Raw genomic sequence first — 12301 nt, 5'->3', positions numbered from 1 at the left:
GCCCGATGTTTCCCGCTGGAGTGTTAATGACCTTACTGATGCATCTATTTCTCTCTCTCTCCCTGTATGTTTCTCTCTCTCTCATTCTCTCCCCCTTTCTTTCTCTACCCCCTCTCCCTTTCTCACCACCTCTCTCCCCCACCCCACCTCTCTCTGATATCTCAGGAGGAGTTGAGGGAGATGAGGGAGCAGCCCATCGACCCCCAGGCAGAGCAGGAGATCATTAACAGCATCCAGGAGGTCTACTACTCTGACGACTCCTTCGACATGGTGCAGCACGGGCTGGAGGTGAGTCAGTTAGTTAGGCTAGTTAGACTAGTTAGGCTAGTTAGTTAGGCCCACTGTTTACTACAGACCCGGACACAACAAGCTGGAGGTGAGTCAGATAGTTAGTTAGTTTAGTTAGGCCCACTGTACACTACAGGCTTAGACTTTTTTTCTTCCTTATAGAACCAAAAAGGGTTCTATCGCATGCTTCATATATGGCACACCTAAAAGTTCTATATAGAACCCTTTTTATACATTTTTTTTTATCAGAACCCTAGAGGATCTTCTTCGCTGAACCAAAATGGTTCCAAATAGAGCCCTGTATGGTGCCATTTATGAATTATGGCTACTACTCTTAACAGTATATTTTTTTTGCTAAGAATATAATTTTATGAACAATTAAATAAATAAGTATACCAGAGAGTCGGTTCTAACCCAAAAAATATATCAAGTATATTATTACAGTAGACTAAAAACAGTTGCATGCATTCGTCATTTATTGATTGTTCAGGCTAGTTATTCAAAGGTCCCTTTTGTTATTTAATTTTAAAACTAAAATGCTTGATTGTATTTCAAAGCATGAATGTATCTTGTGCTGTGTGATGGCATGAAGGAATTAATGACTGAATGATTGATACAGTAGCCTATATAAGTATTGAAATATAGGCCTAAGTAAGTTACGGTATCAAGACTAAACAGGATGTGCTCTTAGGCCTACAGCTCGATGGTGGTTATACAAGACTGCTATACTAAGCCTACTAATGATAACAACATTACTTATTATTATAATGATCGTAATAATAACAATAAGAAGGAGATCACGATAAAGGAGGCTAAATGAGCCAGAGCTGTGTGTATATTATGTGTGACCAACAGGTGCTGTTAGTTTACAGTATCATTTTTCTGCCTGTTTGGAACAGTGTAAACACGAAATCAATAAGTAATACCAGTCTGTTCTAATGATACAAATATTAAAAACAGCCACATCTGTGAAATTGCTTTATCCGACATTTTGCCGTTGCATGAGGCTTGGTGCTCATGGAATCAGTAGACTATTAATCAAACACTCAAACAGGCAACAGAAGCAGGATGTCTTATTCCTGTAGATATATATGGATGATTTATAAAGCCAGGAACGTTTATCAGTTAGGGTATTGATTATAGACCTAAGTTGGGGTTTGCTCTCTTCTCAATTTTCGTAGACAATTAGGCTAAGCCCTTAATCACACGGGACTTGTATTACTACAGAACGTTGGTTATGTCATTATTACCCCAGAATGTCTGTTATTCCAGAGGACGATTCGGAAGGGATTTGTTTTTTTCCCCAAACTGCCCCCTGTAATTCTTAATTTTCCCCCAATAATTTCACAGTTATGAAGGAAGCCTGGAGGTTTTTATTCTAGGCGTGAAGATATTTCAACAAGTCCAGGCGAAAGGGCCCCACTGATAACTCCAGCTTGGTTCCCAAGTTTCTTAAACAAACCAAACCATCTTTGGTATCGTGTAGCCATAATATTTGAATTGAGGAAGTGTGATCATAATCATTAGGATATTTTAGTGATCCACAGTAGACGTCCTAAATGCCCCCAGCCTTCAGATGTGCGCTTGAGATGCGTTTTAAGGCTATGGATGCATAAATGAACTTATCATTTCCAACCATTTAGGTCAGTTGTATGCTGCTTTGCGATATCTATTTACAGCAAGGGTTACATTAAATAGGCGCAATATTTTTTACTGATGCATTTGGCAATATTAAATTCATACGCACAAAACATATGAACAAAAGCATTCACTGTGAAAGTTGGTAGATGTAGGCCCTTCATATAAAGTTATGGGCAGCATTCATTCAATTTATCGAATCAGTTATTGTTTTCTTGATCAAACCGTGAGCAACACATGTCAAACTCAGACATTTCTCTGAAAACACAGGGATGTCGAGTTGCACGGGACTAGTACTATCAGAGGACCTTGGAGTTCGCCAAAAAACAGGTTATTCTGTTTGGAATTATTACTCTCCTGCCATGTACAAATGACTGACATGGCAGATTGGGACGGCACTAAAATTACAATTACAGATGTGGTGTTTTGTGCTTGTGCACATAATGACATTACCCGACCACCCCCAGTAAAAATAATCAAATTCCAATAGGGCAATAGGTTAGGGCTGTTTCCTCGTGTCTCCTGCTGGTGCCTCCGCCACATTATTCTCCATCCCAATATGCTGCTTCATTTAGCACCAAAAAAATGTATAAAAGTGACTGCTCGACTAAAGAAATCTTGGTCGACCAAACAATCGACCAGTTGACTAAATGGGGTCAGCCCTACACCAAGCACTTTATCCTCCTCAACATGCTCAATTTCTACATTACTCATTACAATATTTAGTTGAGATTCAGGGTTTAGTCAATGATTTTCCCCAAATACAATGCTTTTCGTTTTTGAAATATTTAGGACTAACTTATTTCTCGCCACCCATTCTGGAACTGACTGCAGCTCTTTGTTAAGTGTTGCAGTGATTTCACTGCTGTGGGAGCTGACATGTATAGTGTTGAGCCAGTGGCAGGTCATTAGTAAAGATTGAAAAAAGTAAAGGGTCTAGACAGCTGCCCAGGGGAATGCTTAACTCTACCTGGGTTATGTTGCAGAGGCTGTTAGACAGGTAACTCTCCATCCACAATATAGCAGGGATGTAAAGCCATAACACACAAGTTTCAGCATATTATGATCTAGAATGTCAAAACCTGCACTGAAGTCTAACAAAACAGCCCCAACTTTTTATGATCAATTTCTCTCAGCCAATCATCAGTCATTTGTGTAAGTGCCGTACATGTTGAATGCCCTTCGCTATGAACATGTTGAATATCTGTCTTTATTTATATAGCACGTTTCAGACATGAATGTAACATAATGCGCTTCACAGGAAAAAAACATTAAAAAAACGCTGAAAATAAAAACTACACAACAAACATGAGAATAAAAAAAAAACGAAATAATAACAATAAAAACTGAAAAACTACAAAAGCACCGAAGGAAAAGCAAAGCTAAAAAGGTGTGGTTTAAGATGTCTTTTAAATATCTTCACAGTTTCGGCCCTCAGGCTCTCTGGCAGGCTATTCCAGAGGCTGGGGGCATAGTAACTAAAGGCTGCCTCTCCATGCCTCTTGGTCCTTGGCTTTGGGAGAGTTAAAAGGCCAGTGCCAGAGGACCTGAGGGACCTACTGGGTACATATCTCAAAAGCATGTCTGATATGTTTTGGGGTGCACAATCATGGGTTGATTTAAAATCCAATAGAATAATCTTAAAATGTAATCTAAATGTCACAGGCAGCGACTTTAAAACCGGTGTAATGTGTGCTTTCTGTCTGGTCTTGGTCAGTACCTGTGCTGCAGCAATCTGTTTGTTTTGCAGTTGACCAATGGCTTTCTTGGGTAGACCAAGAAAGCCATGTAATAAAAGCATGGATGAGTCTCTCTGTATCAGCCTGAGATATACACGGCTGCACTTTGGCAATGTTCCTCAGGTGGTAAAAAGCAATTTTTGTCACATTCCTAATGTGTGATTTGAAATTGAGTTCAGAATCTAAAATGACACCTAGGTTTTTTACCTGGTGTTTTATCTTTATTGCCCATGATTTAAAATGTGCAGCCAGATTCTCTGTGCTTTGGCTCCAATAATAAATAGCATTGTATGACGCTACAAGCTTGGAACAGCTGCATTTGGGGAGTTTCTCCCATTCTTCTCTGCAGATCCTCTCAAGCTCTGTCAGATTGGATGGGGAGTGTCACTGCTTGGCTATTTTCAGGTCTCTCTAGAGATGTTTTTTGGGGTTCAGTTCTGGGCTCTGGCTGGTTTTCATCAAGGATCTCTCTGTACTTTGCACTGTTCATCTTTCCCTCGATCCTGACTAGTCTCCCAGTCCCTGCCACTGAAAAACATCCCCACAGCATGATGCTGCCACCACCATGCTTCACCGTAGGGATAGTGCCAGGTTTCCTCCAGACGTGACGCATTCAGGCCAAAGAGTTCAATCTTGGTTTCGTCAGACCAGAGAATCTTGTTTCTCATGGTCTGTGAGTCCTTTAGGTGACTTTTGGCAAACTCCAATCGGGCTGTCATCTGCCTTTTACTAAGGAGTGGCTTCCGTCTGGCCACGCTACCATAAAGGCCTGATTGGTGGAGTGCTGCAGAAATGGTTGTCCTTTTAGAAGGTTCTCCCACCTCCACAGAGGAACTCTGGAGCTTTGTCAGACTGACCACCGGGTTCTTGGTCACCTCCTTGACCAAGGCCCTTCTCCCCGATTGCTCAGTTTGACCGGGCGGCCAGCGCCTCTAGGAAGAGTCTTGGTGGTTCCAAACTTCTTCCACTTAAGAATGATGGAGGCCACTGTGTTCTTGGGGACCTTCAATGCTGCAGAAATGTTTTGGTACCCTTCCCCAGATCTGTGCCTCGACACAATCCTGTCTCAGAGCTCTACAGACAATTCCTTCGACATCATGGCTTGGTTTTTGCTCTGACATGCACTGTCAACTGTGGGATATTATCTAGACAGGTGTTTGCCTTTCCAAAAAGTAATGGGGTCTGAATACTTTCCGAATGCACTGTATATCATCTTTTTTAGTGAAGGGTTCTTTAATCTCATCCAAATAACTAAAAGGTTCTATATAGAACCCCAAATACCCTTTTGTACAGACCCAGAGGAAACACCAAGCTAGAGGTGAGTCAAATAGTTAGGCTAGTTAGTTATGCCCGCTGTTCACTACACACCCAGAGGGCACACCAAGCCAAGGGACCCACTGCCCAATCTCCCCTTATAGCACCTTCACAGAGTGTCCCAAATGCGTCCCAAATGGCACCCTATTCCATATGTAGTGCATAGGGCTATGGTCAAAAGTAGTGCCATATGTAGGGAATAGGGTGCCTTTTGGGACAGAGTCATAGTACTGTGTACCAGACCCCAAGGACAGAACAAGCTGGAGGTGACTTAGTTATTTAGTTTGACCTACTGTACACTACAGACCCCAAGGACACAACATGCTGGAGGTGAGTTAGTTAGTCCTACTGTACACTACAGACCCCAAGGACACGTAGGGAGAGTTATTAAAGTGGCTATGCATAGATAATAACAGAGAGTAGCACCAGTGTAAAAGGGGGTGGGGGCAATGCACGTAGTCTGGGGTAGCTATTTGCTTAGCTGTTCAGGAGTCTTATGGCTTGGGGGTAGAAGCTGTTTAGGAGCCTCTTGGACCTAGACTTGGCGCTCCGGTACCGCTTGCCATGCGGTAGCAGAGAGAACAGTCTATGATTAGGGTGGCTGGATTCTTTAACAAATTTTAGGGCCTTCCTCTGACACCGCCTGGTTTAGAGGTCCTGGGTGCAGGAAGCTTGGCCCCGGTGATGTACTGGGCTGTACGCACTACCCTCTGTAGTGCCTTGCAGTCGGAGGTCGAGCAGTTGCCATACTAGGCAGTGAAGCAACCCATCAGGATGCTCTCGATGGTGCAGCTGTAGAACCTTTTGACGATCTGAGGACCCATGCCAATTCTTTTCAGTTTCCTGAGGGGGAATAGGTTTTGTTGTGCCCTCTTCACATCTGTCTTGCTGTGCTTGGACCATGTTAGTTTGTTGATGATGTGGACGCCAAGGAACTTGAAGCTCTCAACCTGCTCCACTACAGCCCCGTCGATGAGAATGGGGGCATGCTCGGTCCTCCTTTTTCTATAGTCCACAATCATCTATTTTGTCTTGATCACGTTGAGGGAGAGGTTGTTGTCCTGGCACCACATGGCCAGGTCTCTGACCTCCTCCCTATAGGCTGTCTCGTCATTGTCAGTGATCAGGCCTACCACTGCTGTGTCATCGGCAAACTTAATGATGGTGTTGGAGTCGTGCCTGGCCGTGCAGTCATGAGTGAACAGGGAGTACAGGAGGGGACTGAGCATGCACACCTGAGGGGCCCCCGTGTTGAGGATCAGTGTGGCGGATGTGTTGTTACCTACCCTTACCACCTGGGGGCGGCCCGTCAGGAAGTCCAGGATCCTCCAGGATCCAGTTGCAGAGGGAGGTGTTTAGTCCCAGGGTCCTTAGCTTATTGATGAGCTTTGAGGGCACTATTGTGTTGAAAGCTGAGCTGTAGTCAATGAACAGCATTCTCACATAGGTGTTCCTTTTGTTCAGGTGTAAAAGGACAGTGTGGAGTGCAATAGATATTACATCATCTATGGATCTGTTGGGGCGGTATGCAAATTGGAGTTGGTCTAGGGTTTCTGGGATAATGGTGTTGATGTGAGCCATGACCAGTCTTTCAACGCACTTCATAGCTATAGACGTGAGTGCTAAGGGTTGGTAGTAATTTAGGCACATTACCTTAGTGTTCTTGGGCACAGGGACTATGGTAGTCTACTTGAAACATGTTGGTATTACAGACTCGGACAGGGAGAGGTTGAAAATGTCAGTGAAGACACTTGCCAGTTGGTCAGTGCATGCTCGGAGTACACATCCTGGTAATCCGTCTGGCCCTGCGGCCTTGTGAATATTGACCTGTTTAAAGGTCTTACTTACATCGGCTGAGGAAAGCGTGATCACACATTCGTCGGGAACAGCTGATGCTCTCATGCATGTTTCAGTGTTACTTGCCTCAAAGCTTCCCTTTGTAGTCTATAATAGTTTGCAAGCCCTGCCACATCTGACGAGCATCGGAGCCGGTGTAGTACGATTTCAATCTTAGTCCTGTATTGACCCTTTGCCTGTTTGCTGGTTCGTCGGAGGGCATAGCGGGATTTCTTATAAGCTTCCGGGTTAGAGTCCCGCTCCTTGAAAGCGGCAACTCTCAAGGAGCTGTTCGGTGCGGATGTTGCCTGTATTCCATGGCTTCTGGTTGGGGTATGTACGTACAGTCACTGTAGGGATGACGTCCTCGATGCACTTATTAATGAAGCCAATGACTGATGTGGTGTACTCTTCAATGCCATCGCAAGAATCCCAGAATATATTCCAGTCTGTGCTAGCAAAACAGTCCTGTAGCTCAGTGGGGTCTAAACTGACTAGTTCCATGACTTGGGGCCTCAGCGGGGTCTACACTGACTAGTTCCACGACTTGGAGCCTCAGCGGGGACTACGCTGACTAGTTCCACGACTTGGAGTCTCAGCGATGTCCACACTGACTAGTTACACGACATGGGGCCTCAACGGGGTCTACACTGACTAGTTACACGACTTGGGGCCGCAGCGGGGTCTACACTGACTAGTTCCATGACTTGGGGCCTCAGTGGGGTCTACACTGACTATTTCCACGACTTTGGGCCTCAGCGGGGACTACACTGACTAGTTCTACAATTTGGGGCCTCAGCGATGTCCACACTGACTAGTTACACGATTTGGGGCCTCAGCGGGATCTACACTGACTGGTTAAACCGACTTGTGCCTCAGCGGGGTTTACACTAACTAGTTACAGCGACTTGGGCCTCCCCACCTACACCTCCCTCCCCCTGGTTCCCAAACTCGTGATGGGGGACTCCTCTCCCCCCTTGACGGAGCTGTATCTACTCTAGCGTCACTCTGGCGTCTTCTCCTGCTCACATGCCGATGACTTCCAGATTGATGGATTATCCACTCGCGGAGGAAGGGTGTGAAATCTCATTAGATTTAGCCGAGTGTCGCAACAATAACAACCTTTCAGATTAGAAAATGAGACTTTCAGCCAAGGGGAAAGCAATTACCCATCATCCTCGGGGCTTCTTCGCTGCTGTTGTTCCCTTTGCTTGTTTACCGATAAAGTAGTGCTCCCTGATTTTAATTACATTTATTATGCATCTAAGCATGTGTGGAATACAATTCTGTGACTTTTTTTCCTCCACTTTTTAAACGAAGAAGTTAGTTGACAGAAGACAGTGGAAGCTCTTTGAATAAATTCTACTTAAGCGAACTAGAGAGCCGAAGCTGAAGAAACTAAAATAATTAGGATTAGCCACTAAAATAATCAAACGAAATCCCACACAGCTCTGAGCTGCTGCCATTTGGATTTCAGTTCGGTTTCCACGATAAAACAACTTTGATTTGTTTTCTGGCAGGTGGTTCACTCCACACACCAAAGCTGCGCTCCACAAAAGGGCTTTCTCTTCTAAGAAGTTCTTGGTATGAGCTTTGTATTCTTGTATTGTAACAATGCTTTTATTGTGTGTTTATGACAGAAACTCCCAACTGAGCTGAACCTGCAGGAGCTGGCGGAGTACAGAAACAAGCTGAAGAACCAACAAGCAACGGTGAGTGCAGGAGATGAGATGAGCAGCATAGGGACAGTCACTCACATACTTGAATTATGGTGATAATAGCTATGCCATTTTATTGTATCAGTGCACTTTGAAGGCAAACACAACATCTTCCGTGTTCAAAACAAGCAATTCAATAATTACATACATTATGTTTCTATGTAATGTAGGCCTAACAAAACTACATTTATAATCACCAATTTTATATTTAATATAATTTCTGTTGTCACAGTTGTCGAAAGGAGCACCAAAGTGCAGCGTGTGTGTCGTTCCACATTTTATTTACACTGTGAAACTATGCAACACATATAAATAAACTGAATAACAAAAACAACAAACCGTGATGCAGCGTTAGCATACACGTACTCAAAAACAATCTCCCACAAACCCAGGTGGAAAAAAACCCCTACTTAAGTATGATCTCCAATTAGAGACAACGAGGACCAGCTGTCTCTAATTGGAGATCATCCCAAACAAAACCCAACATAGAAATACAAAACTAGAACCTGACAACATAGAAAACTAAACTAGAAAACCCCCGTCACGCCCTGACCTACTCAACCATAGAAAATAACAGCTTTCTAAGGTCAGGACGTGACATCTGTGAAGCCTAAACTTATTGCTTCAGCCTGGGCATGGAAATGTACGTACAGTCGCTTCCTGTTAATTGCATATTGGAGAAGTGCAAACTCCTCTTAAGTGCATTGAATTTCACCAATCCCAGGTGGATGTTGGCATGTTATATTCAGAAAGACGGCTTTAAAACTCTAGTTAGTGTATTGTATCCAGTAGTGTATCAGCTGCAGGCCCAGTGAGTTATTATACTGAACCAAAATATAAATGCAACATGCAACAATTTCAAAGATTTTACTTAGTTACAGTTCATATAAGGAAATCAGGCAATTGAAATTGTCACGTCCTGACCAGTAAGGTGTAATTTTGTTATTGTTGTATGGTCAGGACGTGGCAGGGGTGTGTTTGATTTATGTGTCTTGGGCTTTTGGGTAATGTTCTATGTTTCTATGTATAGCTGTGTAGCCTTACAGGACTGTTTTCGTCGTTGTTTGTTATTTTTGTTAAGTGTTCACGTTTATCTAAATAAAAAAGGAAGATGAGCACGATACCCGCTGCGCCTTGGTCCACTTTTTACGACGCACCTGACAGAAATATATTCATTTGGCCCTAATCTTTGGATTTCACATGACTGGGAGTTAGGGCTGTCCCTGTTCTTTGGAACAATCGACTGGTCGAAATTTTTAAATGTGTCTTTTTCCATATATAAACACACCCTATGTGTTTTAATAAAATCAACTATATGTAGGCTACAGAGCATGTCTGATTTAAGCACTGTGATTAAATAATGAAGACCACACAAATGACTCAAGAGAGAGGCAGAGATCATCCACCTCCTCCTGCGCTGCTGGCTTTTCCAGATTCTGCCACTACGCTCCTGAAGTTGCCAGTAACAGGCTACACCATTTCTACAGATCTGCGTGCCAGTTAGGATTTTCATATGCACATTTTCGTGGAACAGTTTCATTTATTTTATAATAAAGTCTTCATAACTCAAAATCATTGTCATGCGATTCATGAAAATTAAATCTAAATGAAATTCTACAAATCTGAAACTAACTTCTATTTCCATTGCCAAGTATGTAAAAATAGCCTACATGAATCCAACAAATAAAAACACTGCAGCCTGCAGGTAGAAAATATCCTGATAAAAATAAATTAAATTTGCTATGCACGGCCTCTCTGCAAAGAACTTGAAACATTGTATCAACTTGGTCCAGCCAAGTTGCTGTTTGAGGTGAAGAAAAATTACTTTGAGAAGCTCCACAACTCATTAGTGGTGTTGAGTTAAGATGATCAGAAATACTATCGGATCCCTAATGGGCACATTTATAGGCCTACATTTGTGCACAGGCCAGGTAGCCTAGGCCTACTTCAATGCGTAATCAGGTGCGCGTCCTTACTCAAGATTGACAGGAGCGTTCCAAACAAAACACAATGAATAAATTGGAATTAAATAAACAAACTTGTTTCTCACAAGTGTAGCCTAGGTTGTGCGCTCTGCAAACAACGGGTCCACACCGACAAGGAGAACTGTAATGATAATATATTGATTGCATTAACAGAAATTACGGTAACCAAACGAACATTGTAGATTAGAATGGTAATTAAAGGTAAATGTTCTACTGGTGATACTGATGTGCCATCCTCTCGGCCTCCACAATGGGTTAGTCCACTGAGACAGGCGTCAATCAAGACATTACATAATTCATTTTATTTTTTTGCAACTGCCAGACAAAAAAAATTGTGTCGACCAACAACCTATGGACCAGTCAGTCGATCAGTCCTACTGGGAATACAGATATTCATCGGTTGGTCAAAGATACCTTAAAAAAAAAGTAGGAGTGTGGATCAGAAAGCCAGTCAGTATCTGGTGTGACCACCATTTGCCTCATGCAGCGTGACACATCTCCTCCTAGAGTTGATCAGGTTGTTGATTGTGGCCTGTGGAAGATTGTCCCCTCTTCAATTGTCCCCTCTTCAACCTGCACGCATTTTGCGTACCAACTACACATTTCTCTGTCAATGTACGCAGGTATGAGATCCAAGTCATAGGTACGCAGAAATGAATAGGGCCTTATTTCAATTTTTTTTTTTTTAAATGAATAAAAAATAAATCCACTGAGTAAATCTAACATCCCGATTCTCAAGCTGTGTCACGTAAGTCGTAGGAAGGAGACCAAGGCGCAGTGTGCATATTGTTCCACTTATTTTATTATAATGTGAAACTATGCAATACATACAATAAACAAAAACAACCAACCGTGACGAAGAAGTGCAACATGCACTAACTCAAAATAATCTCCCACAAACAAAGGTGTGGAAAAACAACAACTTAAATATGATCCCCAATTAGAGACAACGATGACCAGCTGCCTCTAATTGGGGATCATCCAAAAAACCCAACATAGAAAACAGAAACTAGAACCAAAACACATAGAAAAATGTAACTAGAATAACCCCCCCCCAGTCACGTCCTGACCTACTCTACCATAGAAAATAAGAGCTCTATATGGTCAAGCTGCAACACACAGACATGTACGGAGTTGTGTCAACGGACATGTATTAATCTCCATCATTATTCAACGTAGCTACACCGTGTCTGGCCGTCCTCCTGTTTGTTGTGATGCTGAGTTTGCCGACTGTCAGCTGTACGTAAACACATGGACAAATCCCTTTTCGACGCTGTGTTGTGGACAGGTAAACACTAATTGTTTCAAGCTAAGCTTAGCGAACATAAGATGGACATTCAGTGAGCTCTAAAGTGCCAGCAGTTCACTTGCATTTGCTAGTGTGAGATTAAATTCAAATACGAAAAAATACTGGTCGCATTTGTGCGAGAGTGATATACATTTAATTCTGTGTCCCATTAGTTGTATTTTCCACGTAACATTACGAGGATCACGCAACTTGAGACTGTAACTGTAATTATAATCCACGTCACAAAAAGAATTACAAAAGTATAATCAAAAGTAAATATAAACATCTTGGCATTAAATGGAGTCGGGAGTTTAGAAGACTGAGCGATGAAGAATGACAGTGTCAGGTATTAGCTATAGAGGCAATGCTTCTAAAATGCCTTTGCACAAGATTTGCGAGTTGAATCGCCAATTTGCCGCACGCGTCTGGTACTCTAAAAAGTTGGACAGGGTTGGCAGGTCTGTCAATGACTGTGCAAAGTTTCTGGATATTGGC

The 12301-nt window shown here is 42.7% G+C and overlaps 1 protein-coding gene across 1 annotated transcript in view; it reads left to right on the top strand.

The window, feature by feature from the left end:
- LOC106588944 (syndetin) overlaps nt 1-12301 on the top strand; it is a 101618-nt gene that overhangs the window by 9788 nt on the left and 79529 nt on the right. Inside the window, exons 3-4 of the mRNA XM_082970271.1 lie at nt 166-288; nt 8456-8527. Of these exons, the coding sequence (XP_082826397.1) occupies nt 166-288; nt 8456-8527 (195 nt within the window). The remainder of the gene's footprint in view (nt 1-165; nt 289-8455; nt 8528-12301) is intronic.

The sequence above is a fragment of the Salmo salar genome, chromosome 27, assembly GCF_965601325.2.
Source record: "Salmo salar chromosome 27, fSalSal1, whole genome shotgun sequence".
NCBI classification, from domain to species: Eukaryota; Metazoa; Chordata; class Actinopteri; order Salmoniformes; family Salmonidae; genus Salmo; species Salmo salar.
This window is presented reverse-complemented; position numbering and strand designations above follow the sequence as displayed.